General features: G+C 34.2%; 2 protein-coding genes across 5 annotated transcripts; one reads left to right on the top strand and one right to left on the bottom strand.

The window, feature by feature from the left end:
• The first annotated feature begins 289 nt into the window (after positions 1–289).
• On the top strand, positions 290–2,085 carry LOC107959695 (UPF0481 protein At3g47200). The gene is made up of 2 exons (XM_016895813.2): positions 290–1,107; positions 1,180–2,085. Exons 1-2 carry the CDS (start codon positions 541–543, stop codon positions 2,041–2,043), a joined length of 1,431 nt encoding a protein of 476 aa, XP_016751302.1. The 5' UTR covers positions 290–540; the 3' UTR covers positions 2,044–2,085.
• Positions 2,086–2,335: 250 nt separating this feature from the next.
• Positions 2,336–9,178, bottom strand: LOC107959694 (DDT domain-containing protein DDB_G0282237). Of its 4 annotated transcripts, none has more exons than XM_016895809.2 (11): positions 9,025–9,178; positions 7,990–8,119; positions 7,455–7,627; positions 5,050–5,489; positions 4,895–4,967; positions 4,284–4,630; positions 3,719–4,149; positions 3,313–3,481; positions 3,061–3,222; positions 2,897–2,985; positions 2,336–2,807 (listed from the first exon to the last, which is right to left on the bottom strand). In XM_016895809.2, exons 2-11 carry the CDS (start codon positions 8,100–8,102, stop codon positions 2,657–2,659), a joined length of 2,148 nt encoding a protein of 715 aa, XP_016751298.2. In that variant the 5' UTR covers positions 8,103–8,119; positions 9,025–9,178; the 3' UTR covers positions 2,336–2,656. The 4 variants fall into 4 exon arrangements, with proteins under 4 accessions (XP_016751298.2, XP_040947733.1, XP_040947734.1 ...); XM_041091799.1 differs by lacking the exon at positions 9,025–9,178 and adding an exon at positions 8,785–8,999 and having other exon boundaries at positions 7,990–8,179; XM_041091800.1 differs by lacking the exon at positions 9,025–9,178 and adding an exon at positions 8,785–8,812 and having other exon boundaries at positions 3,313–3,478; positions 7,990–8,179.
• Between the last annotated feature and the right edge of the window lie 3,257 nt (positions 9,179–12,435).

Raw genomic sequence — 12,435 nt, 5'->3', positions numbered from 1 at the left:
ATATGATTAGAATTTGATCCACGTGTTTTAAATGTACTCTGCATTAATTTCGAAGTGGCATTTAACGACTAAATTGACGGTTAAGCTAACGAAAGGACTTGATTGATACGATATTGATACTTGAAGGACTTAATTAGAATATTTAAATTTAGAGAGGATCTATAATTTTCATTTTAATGAGACAAATTGAGGACATCACCTCAAAAGGGAATATTGCATGGTTTGACTTTTCTTTGCAGGTTCCATACTTAGAATAAAAAAAAGGTATGCCGCCTTCATATATACTTTTCTTTAACATCCTCAGTTTTCTTGTTGCAGCTTGCTCCCTCTTTTTACTGCCTTTCCCTTCTCTTCTCAACGATTCCATTTATATAAACAAATAAGGAAGAAAGGAATTTCAGTCTCAATATATTCATTTCACGTTTGGGCACAAACAACAAAGCTCTGAGGTTGTCGTCTTTGTCTTGTTTGTTTGTTTGTTTCTGCTCCTACAAGACATGCTATGCCGTTGCCTGCAGTAAGGGACACATTGTAACACAAATGGCGGAATCGAATTGGGTTATCGAAGTTAATCGAAAACTCGAGAACATGGTGGATACTGAGGCAGAGAAGGAGCATTGGATGAAGCAATCAATCTACAAAGTGCCTGCTGCCATTGCTGAGCTTAACAAGAAAGCTTACATGCCTCAAGTTGTGTCCTTCGGTCCTTACCACCATGGCGAAGACCATGTAAAGCCCATGGAGGATCATAAGAAACGAGCACTCCTTCATTTCCTTAGAAGATCCAACAAGCCTTTGGATTTGTTTGTGGAGTCTTTGAATAAAGACTTGCAGAAATCGAAGGAATGCTATGATTTGCTTGATCCTATATGGCAAGATGACGACAAGTTTTTGCAGCTGATGATTGTGGATGGGTGTTTCATGCTGGAGATTCTACGCTCTGCTACTCATACAATGGATGATTATGCTCCAAATGACCCAATCTTCAGCAACCATGGGAAGATACATGTTATGCCATTCATTAAACGAGATATGTTGATGCTTGAGAATCAATTGCCAATTCCTGTTCTCTTCAGCTTGGTTGCTGTAGATAGCAATGGAACTAAGGTTTACAATTTGGTAACTTTTTTTGAATATGTGTGTGTGTGTGTGTGTGTAACAGGTTTTACAATGTTGCAGGATGGAGAGTTCGTGAATAAACTTATACTCAAGTTCTGTTCCCCACATACGCCCATCTTGAACATGGGACCTTGTTTGCACGTCTTGGATGTGTATAGGAAGAGTCTGATTCAAGACATAAGGCCAGCACGTAAACGGAGAAAACGACTCCTTAAATATCGAAGCTCTTCGCACCAGGATGGTGACGACATCATTCGATCTGCAATGGAGCTTCAGGAAGCCGGAATCCAGTTCAAGAAAAGCAAGACCATGAGCTTCAAGGACATCTCGTTCCGCAGCGGTGTACTTAAGCTTCCAGTTATCATCGTAGACGATGCGACAGAGTCAATGTTTTTAAACCTAATAGCATTCGAACGTTTCCATGTCGGGGCAGGCAATGAGGTGACATCCTACATCTTTTTCATGGATAACATAATTGATAATGAGAGGGATGTGGCACTTTTGCATTCCACCGGGATCATTCAGAATGCACTTGGAAGTGATAAAGCAGTGGCTCACCTGTTCAACTCGCTGTCGAAAGACATAACGTTGGATCCAGAGAGCAGCCTGGATGAGGTGCAGAAGAAGGTGAACAAGTACTGCAAGAAAGCTTGGAATGAATGGCGAGCTAACCTCATCCATACCTACTTTAGAAACCCATGGGCTATGCTTTCTTTGATTGGTGCCATCTTTCTTTTTGCCCTCACTATAGTACAAACTGTGTACACTATATATCCTTACTACCACGACTCTTCTCCCTCACCCCCTCCACCACTTGCTCCGCCACCTATGGCTCCTCCACCAATTGCTCAGCCTCCTACAGCTCCACCAATGGCCTCTCCGAAACATAGGGTTCCTTCACAATCCAATCGAACTCACCATTGATGTATGATATGATAAAATATAATTCCCTTCCTGCTAATAAGATATGCTGTTTCTGGCTACCCCCATCATGCGCAGGTTGGATTCATTGCAGATTTTTACAAGATTTTTTTTTTTTGAATTAATTTGATTCATAATATTGATGACATTATAATATGCGTATACAAATAAGAAATAAGTGGATTTTGCTCTTTTACTGCATGATTCAACACTATTATAAGAAGTGGTTATACATGCACTATTATAACCAAAGGGGATTTCACTTCTCTTCAAATCCTTAATATACCCTGTGAACTAATTCAATGTTATGATATATTTTTATGTCAGAAATTTGTAAAATGTAAAGTGCTTTAACAGCAGAGTTAAAAGAATGACAGGAACAATGTTGTCATTTGCAAAACTGAGTAGAGATATTAGGCTTTTTGTCCGTGGGGTTGGTCATTAAAAGAGGAATGGATCAAAAAAAGGCTCCATCCCAGTTCCTCTTCTTCCCTCCTATATAATCCCATTAACCAACCATCCTATCCCTGCCCCTCAACCCAATGTTATTTTCATACTAACAACTACTTAATAAGGCACCGGAGTTTAGCTATGTGTATCCAACTCAGAATATATATTAATCTTCTTTCCACTTGTTCACATACTTGAGGAATGCATTAGCAGGATTTTCCCTAGGCGGTGCCCGTACACGAGTTGATCTCCGCAGCACAGCCTCTTCCAAGGCAATCTTCTGAGCCAAATCCTTTGATCTTTTTTGGAGTTCCAAGCTGCAATGTCAAAACTCAGAAACCTCCATTAGATTGGGGATGAAACTGAGTCCATTTGTTCTACAAGGAAAACTAGTTGACACACTCACCTGATCCTAGGATAGAATTTTTCCAGCTGTTGTTGAAGAGCTCGCTCTCTCTCACCCTTTGGATTAAGTGAGCTCATAAGTGCATCAACCTGTCCATCAAGTTTTGGTTATAACTTTAACTGAAGAACCCTAAGAAAAAGAATCATTTTAAACATGTAACCAACCTCTTCCTTGGCACAATAATAGCCCCACTGCTTTGAATCAGAACTCTCAACAAATATCCTCCCATCTCGCCTAAACCACCAATACCTGTTATAGTCTCTGTCTTTACCTAAGGGATTGGTCCGGATGCTTCGTTTCTCCATCTCACGTTTAAAATATTCCTTCTGTTATATAAATAATATTAATGAAACAACAATAAAGCAAAATATACATGAAAATCACATCAATTGGAGAGCAAGGATATGGGATTGAACCCTCTGTTCCCTCTTTTCTTTACTCTTCTTCTCCTGATCTTCCTTTTTTTCACCAGTTAGCTGTTTCTGTGCTTCCTTCTCATTTGAGTTTGTTATATTTTCAGCTTCGACTTTTGGATCCAATTTTTGCTTCTCTCCTCTCTTGGATTGCCCGTTTAATTGCTTCCTGCTACGGTTACAAAAGAGATACTTCTTCAAACAACATAACTAAGGTGCATCCCTAGCTCAAAATAATACTTGATCAAGAAGGGAAAAAAAGGATTAATCTAAGATCCATTTGATTGATGATTTTACCATTTTCTTTGCACTTACTTTAATAAATAGAAAACAAATGGAAAGTAACAAATGCATCAAGTAAGCAGATCCTTGGTAATAATCTCAATGTTTAAAAAATAAGCACACGTACCTATTAACAAATGCATTGCTTTGTCTAGATGAAATAACCTCCTCCACCATATCACCATTCTCTTCTCCATTTTCTGCCATATGTGGATTGCTTCCTGTGCTCTCCATACTATTTTCCTTTACTTCTAACCCATTAGACTCACCTTTCAACTGTTCTTTTTCTTCTCGTTTCTTTCTAGCATATTCCAAAGCTTCCCCTCTTACTGTGGCTCCAAGTGCCCGTCGCTGCTCAATTAGATCATCCAACTTGCCCCTGATAAGATCGGTTTCAAGGGCATGACAAACCAATTCGCGCAAAATCCCTAACTTAGCATTAGCATCCAGAAGGCCATAGTGCCCTCGCTTTATAGTGGTCATACAAGAGCATAATTCAGTAACATTGATCATTTCCAAGAAATCACAGACATACTCGGTCCAAGTGATGAGTGAAATCTGAAACAAAAACAGTCAAAAGACAAAGCATGAGCAAGGGAGGCCCCACATGGGAGGAAAATAAAGAGATTTTCAAGCAAGAAAGGAAAAAACATTTATCTACACATCTATACGAATTTCAACAAGATTCTGACCTTCGACTTTCGTTTTTTGTTCTGTAAAGCCAATGAATATTCACCGTCATCTTTTATGAGTATACGAAGTAGAGCTGAATGTGTTTCCACAATGAGAACCAAATTACTATCCTTGTGACAGATGGCATTTTCAAAATCTTCAAGAGAGAATGGCCATAAATTGAGCACCCTGCTAAATGAAGAGCAAAAATCCCAAACCATCAAAAGATCACCAATACAATCCATTGGAACATTGAAATCCCTTGAAGGAGAGGGGCGATCAGTAAACAGTGGATCATCAGGACCAGGCTTCACCAGCAGGTCATCAATTGGATATTTGACAGGTTCGTCCTCAGGCTGATTATTTTCTGTAAATTAACATTAGAAGCAAGAAACAAAATCAGTGAACAAATAAACATAGCGCCATTGAATTGCATACTGAAAAAAGGTGTAACTTTGCCCTTGCATAACCCAACACCCCCACCCCCAAGAGAAGAAAAGCACTCACAAGAAATAAAACCAAGAGGAAAGAAATGTAAAAACTGAAAACTGTCAGGCCATATCTCCACAACTTAATACAAGAAACTAAGAAAAGAAAAATGATGTTCAACTTGCACCAAGATTAACTATACCTTCCTTACTAGCATCAGGCTTCCCAGTTTCTCCTTTATTCCTTTTGGATTTCCCAGATTCTCCGTTTGCTTCCTGGACATGAGAATTTATGAGCCAAAATATAATATCATAAAATAAATATCTTAAAACGAATACCATAAACATGCATAATTACCCCAACATTGTTTCTATTCTCATTTTTCCTTTTCTTCGTTCTGTTAACCAGCTGTCCACCTTGAAGGAAGAATTTGCTACGCAACTCCTCTGGAAGATCCGTTGAAATACCATGTTTCTGCGCCAGTTTTTCATGAAGCACCCAAGGAATACTTCGGCATGTGGACTCCCGAATAAAAGACTTCAAAATTTTTCTGTTGAAGGGTGTTTTCTTCCACACCAGATCTTCTCCATGTAATATTGCATTTTCTGTTATTTTCTTATTTTCTCCAAGCAATGCCACCTCATATTGCATTTTTCCAACACCATTCTCCACAATTTTTAACACTCTGCATGGGTAAAGACCATCATCCTTCTTTCCATACAATTCAGCACCCACAAACAGATCTTTCTGCAATTTTTTAGTCACTAGATCAGCAAGATCTCTCAATGATAGCATACCTGTGAGAAAACCACTGGTTATTTGACAGAGTTGCACAAAAGCAGTGAAAAGATTAAACAAGGAATTGAAAATACTGAAACTAAAAATAACAAAAGCACAAGTTCAGAAAGCTGAGTTTTTTAAAGGCAAATGTATAAAGCTCTTTTTCTTTTTTTCCCTTTTAAACAGCAGTTGAATTTTTTTAGTTTTCACTAACAATCTAAAGTTAAGATCCCCTGATCATTCATGACGTCATTTCTAGATTACTCTCAGCACCACAAACCTTTGCCACACAAGGATAGTGGCACATACAAAATATCATGCAACGACCGACTTAACTCAAGCCTAGAGAAGATATCTGGAGATCATGTGCAAGGGAATATATCCCTAAATCATAAGAACTTCAATAGTAACAATAATCAGAAATGAACCAAGAACAATCCGATCGCGTATATTTATTGCAGCATTTTCTCATTGATCAGATTCTTGTTGAAGGTAAAAAGATTTTGGTTATAGTATATCTCACCAACTAGTTCTTCTAACCCCTAATAATCAAAACGCGAGAATTAGAGCAATCAAATATATCTTACCTCTTATCAGTGCTAGTACACCTACACTTTATAAATTTATATGCACTAGTTAAAATCAGCGCGGTGCATCACATCTACCTCAACTGAAATTATAACAGCTCAGACAAGTTTTGTAGCATTTGAGTGACACTATTTTAGCAACATTATCATCTTCGACCATTATAAAATCTTTTTACTTCTATTCTTCTGTGTTCTACCTTCTATAACACCAGATGTACAACCCAAGTATATTTCCATTAGATAAAAAAAAAACCATGTCAAATCACAACATTCTAAAATTCAAACACTTCAATTTCCTAAAAAAGAAGATTTTATAATTAAAGTGTTCTAAAATGTAAGCACTTAAAATCCCTCAAAAGTTTAAAGCACTAACAACCCTAGATATTATGAACTAAAGGATAGTGAAAAATAGTCATGTAATCAACCCCAAGCACTTTGGTATTATTGAAGTTATATGATACATTTGGTTGTAAATAGCATTAGACTCTGAGGATTGTATCTCCTCTCTTCTTTCTCTCACTTTCTTTTATTATTTTCCAATTAATAATTTTCATCGATCTTGATAACTTGAAAATACTATTTTAAAAATCTCAAACCTTTATATTTTCAAACCTTAACCCCAAATACAAATGAATAAAAAGAATTAACTTTTTTAAACACACAAAATTTTGGTAGAACAAATAATGTTAATCTCGCAAAACCAGAACACTGAAAATTGCTCCTAAAAGCTTACAACATCAAACTTATATATCTTTTATTTAGACAACTAAAACAAACAGCATAACTGTGATACACAAATATTTCAAGTAAAAGCAACAATCATCCGATTGCTACTTTCTAATAGCTCAAACTTAAGAATCTTAAACCATCCCAAAGCTCATACTTTTTAAGAAACCCAAGGTTTGAAGCAACCAGGCTATTAAAACGAGAAAGGTTCTAAAAGGTACAATTATCAAAATTCCCCAGACCTTACCTGTATTACAATGACATGCACCACTAAAGACTTCCCTATACAATATCTACAAACAAATCCATTGAAGCTGCTTTTCAGTAAAGGATACAACTGTTGTTACCAGATTGCAAGTGGGTTGCTGTTATGAAAGGATATTAAACCCATTTCCACCAGTACACTAAGGGACTCAGGACTTCAATCAGCTATGTGCTACGACTACAATCCAATGAAGGTTTAAACCACATAAGAGAAAGATAAGTGGTTCAAGATTTAGATCTGACTCAAGAGTATCTCTTATGTCACTGTAAAACAAATATTTCTGACTATTAACTTATCCACTTAAATCAGTAACCGCAAAATACAAGCCAAAAATGAAGGTAGAGGCCAGCGAATAAGAATAACTACTAAAGCTTTAGTCAGCAAAGTGGTTGATTGGTTCTTACTAAATTGTATAATACGCAATGCAGGTGCCACAAGATCATTGGGTAGCTGTTGAACCTTTTGAATTGCATTTTTTTCCATCACCATGGCTTCTTCATAAGTCAAGTTAGATTTTCCAGTAGATTTACACATCCAAACTCTCTGACGATATAAATTTATCCGGTTCAGATACTCTCTGATCTATGTTAAGGAAAACAAACATGCAATGACACCTCTTTTCAAAGATGGCTAGCTCGAGAAAAGCAAAAGTTTAGAAAAAGAAAATGAAGCATTTGCTTCTGGTCATTAGGAAAGAGAAGGCCTCCGATCATGACAGAGTACAACATAACTGGAGTGGTGAGTGGTTAGAGAACTTAATAAAATTCATCAACACAAACTCAAGAAAGCATGATATATACTTTTCCTTCTCATCTGGGTAAAAAATTTGCATTTCCTTAAACTGCAATAAGCTTTGCAAGAACTAGAAAGAGGATAACATAAAACCCCATGAAAAAAAAATAATGATTATAATTATTGAAGTACTTCAACTTAGGATACTGATAATCTCGAAAAATCTCCTTGGTGAATCGAACTTGGTATACAAGGTCAGAGGGCTCCAAATCTTCTGGTGGCTTTGCTAAATCAAAAGGCTTCCTCTTGAAGAGAGGCATTTTCCAAACTGCTTCCTCTGACAAATGCACCAAGACCACAGAATAAGATATAATTCTGTGTCTGCCACCAAAGTCAACTAAACAAGCAGAAGACAGCAAAAATAACAGTCAACAAGCTTTTATTTTTCTCCATGATAAAAGCACCTAGCCTCGGATACAACACATTACCAAACCAAAGATACATAATTTTGAAATTGCAGTAATGCAAATCTTATTGGATGGAAATAATTAAATCAAAAGGCTTAAGTGATTTTTGCACTCAATCAAAATGTACAAGACAAAATACTAAAAAGAAGAAAATGTTGTGAATCGGAATTTTCTACAATAACTAACAAGTGAAATTATGTAGAATAGTATTTTATTTTTCTACAATAAGAAAATCTTATTGGATGGGAATAGCAAGCGCAATGTAGTGTGGCGATGGACCCAGTAATGTACAATAGTATTGCTCCATTTTTTTAATTATAAAAAAAAAACCCAAAACATCGTTGAATACTTGAATTCCCAGTTTTCCTTCATATCTTCCTTCAAAAATCAGAACCCAGAAAGACCCATTCAAGAAAACAACAACACCGCTCACAAGTCAAAGCCAGAAACCCTAAAATGTTCATTTCGATTTTTTTAAAAAAATAATAATCAAAAGTATTCAACCGACCAGAACAGGAATAAAGCAATTACTTACCAAGCAATGTCATCTGATAGAATATGAACACTAAAATCTATGAAAACCCAAATCAAATAAAAAAATAACATATAAATGAACCAAAAAAACAATGAAATTGGCCATAGTAGATCAAAAACTCAGCTTCCCGCCACAGCATAAATAAATAAATAGTAGAAATGGAAAAAGAGCAATACTTTTGCATGCAAAAAAAATCAATTGAAAATGCCAAAGAGGAATCAAAAGAAATAGAAATCTTACAAGGAATGTATTAAGCAGTGCGGTCGCAGTTTTTCTTTTTTTATTAAAGCTTGGTTTTTTGGTTAAGTTTTAAATTTTATTCGAAAGGAAAGAGAAAGTTCTCACGTTTTCTTTTCTCTCTCTTGCTACACTCCTCTCTCCTTGGAAGGCCGACGCTCCTCTTGGAAAAATACATATATTTATTTAGACAGATGCCATATTATTAAATTTGCATTTAGGTCCCTTAAAAATCATATAATTACCATATACCCACAATATGGGCAAAAAACCTAAATTTATATATTTATTAATGTGTGCTTGTGTCAGGGGCTCTAATTTAAGTTTGACAAACCGCGCGGTCTTAGGGTGGGTTTGGATGGGCGACTGGATGCGATATGGTGCGTTTAGCTTACTTTTTGTCTCACGTTGCAATATCGTCATAATATTTAATCTCACCGCCACTACTATTTTCGCACTAATTGCAGATAAATGCACCGCTTATCCAAACTCACCCTTAGTTGGTTTTTTTGCTTCAAATTCGTCTAAATCAACCTAATTCTCGAAAAGTGAAACTAAAATGGAAGCAAATTCAAAAACAGGATGAGCAATGAAAAAAAATGCCAAAAGAAAACAATGATAGAATACAATGACAAGATTACAAATGAGGGGAAAGCCTCAATACAAATCGAATTACATCAACATTGAGATTAGTGTCTATTTATAAGGTGAGTGTCTTAGGGGATTTAAACAATATACATCTTTATCCCTTAGTATTTACAATAATTACTCTGGTAATTCTAATTTTACTGGAGTGTTTTATTGGGCCACTAATGCTTCAAGTAAATGAGTTTATCCATGTGTTCTACAAATCGGATTAGTTCAAGTGGGTCAAATAAGTCTCATTTAATCAGTTGACCTCTATGGGACACTCTATGTGCATTTGTCACGGGCTTTAATTCGCAGCCTGTGACACTTAGACACCTCATAGTAATTGGATGAAAATGTAATTATTGGTAGTTTAATTACAATAAATTGTAATTTTCTAGATATGATTGATTGACAAAGTGTAGTTAAATTGTAATTTTCTATGACGTGTTTGATACAAATTGTAATTATATAGTTACATATTAAAATTATTAATTATTGTAAAAAATTATTAATAAACTTCAAAAAATCTGAACGAATAACAAAATTTAAATTTAAATCATCTTATGTAATATATTTGTCTAATCAAGTAGTCAACAATACAATTACAAATAAAAATAACAAGGAAAATAAATATTATATGTAACTTTACCTAATTGCTCTAGCACTCCATATTTATTAGATTATTCCCTCTATAACAATTAACATATACTCGTTAATTTATTAGTCCTTGACCAATTTCTTGACTATATTATTATGATCATTCTTGACTAATTTCTTCATCATCTGAATCTATATAATTAAGATTATTAGGATTTGCTTCTATGTACTTTTCAAAAATTGAATCATCATAACTCCACTTATGAATCAAATTATGGGCCAATTTAGTGTTATTGTTGCAGTTGAAAAATGCTTTTGAAAAACTCAATTTGAAATAAGTGCTTTTGGAAAGTGTTATGAGAAAGTGTAATTTATTAATTTAAAGCGTTTAGCATTGCTGTAAAAAACAATAAAAATTTTCGATTTGATTTAAACTTGTGCTTATCAAGCTTAATAAAACATTCACTTTACCACTAAACCAAAGGTATAGTTGAATATGTTATTTACATTTTATTGTATGTTATTTTTAAATACACATTCGTATTTTAAATTTGTGATTTCCACACGCATATGCATGTGATAGAATATCTAATATTAATAATGTATTTGATTGAATTGGTGTCACAAATTAACTCAACACCAACTCAAGATTGATGACAAATACCATGATAAACAATTTAATCTATTTTTTTTAGTAATGTATATACTTCATGTGTTATTATTAATTAATTCTAAATCATAAATTTTATTATTTATTATATACACACATTTATGTTTTAAATTTGTGATTTTCACACGTATGTCTATGATAAATTTTAATACATTTATTAATAGTATAGATGGGTGACATCCTCACTTTATGAAAAACAAATAAGTAGTAATTTTTGGTAATTCAATTTTTCAAAAATCAATACAATCCAACTATTATCTCCTTTAACAATCAATTCAATTTAATTGTTGCTATTCATCCTTGGTATTATCAACCATGTAAATTTATCTATTTTCTTTAAAAATATATTAATATCACAATAATGATATATAAATTTTAAATATTTTTTAAAAAGTTAATATAAATTATGTGTAAAATTAATGATAAATAAAAATAGTACAAAAATTCAAATATAATGATAAATGATAGTTAAATAATTTAATATAATAATACATCTAATATAAATTCATCTAAATATTTAAATAATTAATATAAATAAAGATATTTTGATAATTTCACTTTAATACACAAAAAGCTAAAACCCCAAAACACTTAAACCCTAACTCTTGCGATTGGAGGAGGAAACACTTTTCCACCATAATTTTTGAAGCATTCTTCGTTACTGTTGTAGTTGAAAAATACTTTCCCAACCTCAAACGCAATGAAATGCGGGTCTTAAAATTTGTAGGGTCTATTTGTAGTACATGAGCTTTATCTTCACAATTCTATACGCTAAATTAATAATGCTAGTTATAGATAAACAAATACCTCATATAATCATACAACAAAACTAATGTTTATACAACTCAAATATCATGTAGGTGCTATACAAACAAATCTCGACTGGCTTGTAGGGCTCCCACCAACAATTTTGTCACTTTCAACATTAACAGCTTCACATAAACCATAAACTATTCACTTTAAACAACAATTTTACCTAATGATTGTTTTCCTCTTAAGAATGAGGTGGGAAGGTTTAAAACCCCCCCTAACCCTTGAACCTCTCATATGTACGAAATGAATGGCAAATTCAAGTCTGCTACATTTAATTAAAAGAAGTTCCCAAATATAGCCAAGAATCCTACCTAAATGAAGCAAATGATTTTCAAATGGTAGAGCACGTCAAAATAAATAGCTCAGAGGATTTAACCTATTAATCTATGGTCCATACAAATCTATGAATGTCAAGAAACTAGAGCTTTTGAAACAAGAGTAGCAGCATGTCATAAACTGAAGCAAAATTATCAAGGTGTCATTACAACATTTCTAATTTCAGCATGTAATCTTGATTCTTGAGTTAGTATACTCTCTAGCAAAGTTTTGAAGCAGTTCGAGTGAGAGTTGCCAAAAGTATTGAGTACCTTATTTTTTGTTAAAAAAGGATGGGATGCTCTAATACTCGAGTGGGAATTGCCAAAAGTATTGGTTGTACATGAATTACAATGCACAAAGAAGTATGGCCTAGAAACAGATTCAGA

Source organism: Gossypium hirsutum, chromosome D04 (assembly GCF_007990345.1).
Source record: "Gossypium hirsutum isolate 1008001.06 chromosome D04, Gossypium_hirsutum_v2.1, whole genome shotgun sequence".
Lineage (NCBI taxonomy): Eukaryota > Viridiplantae > Streptophyta > Magnoliopsida > Malvales > Malvaceae > Gossypium > Gossypium hirsutum.
Note: the sequence above shows the minus strand (reverse complement) of the source record. Positions and strands in the feature narration are given on the sequence as shown.

Bases quoted from the DNA above. Each gene is read 5' to 3' on its own strand.
- LOC107959694 (XM_041091799.1), bottom strand. The intron at 7,628-7,989 runs GTATCCTAAGTT...AACATAGATCAG, and splicing joins GAGATTTTTCGAGATTATCA to AGAGTATCTGAACCGGATAA. The intron at 2,986-3,060 runs GTTGGTTACATG...CTTGATGGACAG, and splicing joins ATTATTGTGCCAAGGAAGAG to GTTGATGCACTTATGAGCTC.
- LOC107959695 (XM_016895813.2), top strand. From the start codon at position 541: ATGGCGGAATCGAATTGGGTTATCGAAGTTAATCGAAAACTCGAGAAC. The intron at 1,108-1,179 runs GTTTACAATTTG...ACAATGTTGCAG, and splicing joins TAGATAGCAATGGAACTAAG to GATGGAGAGTTCGTGAATAA.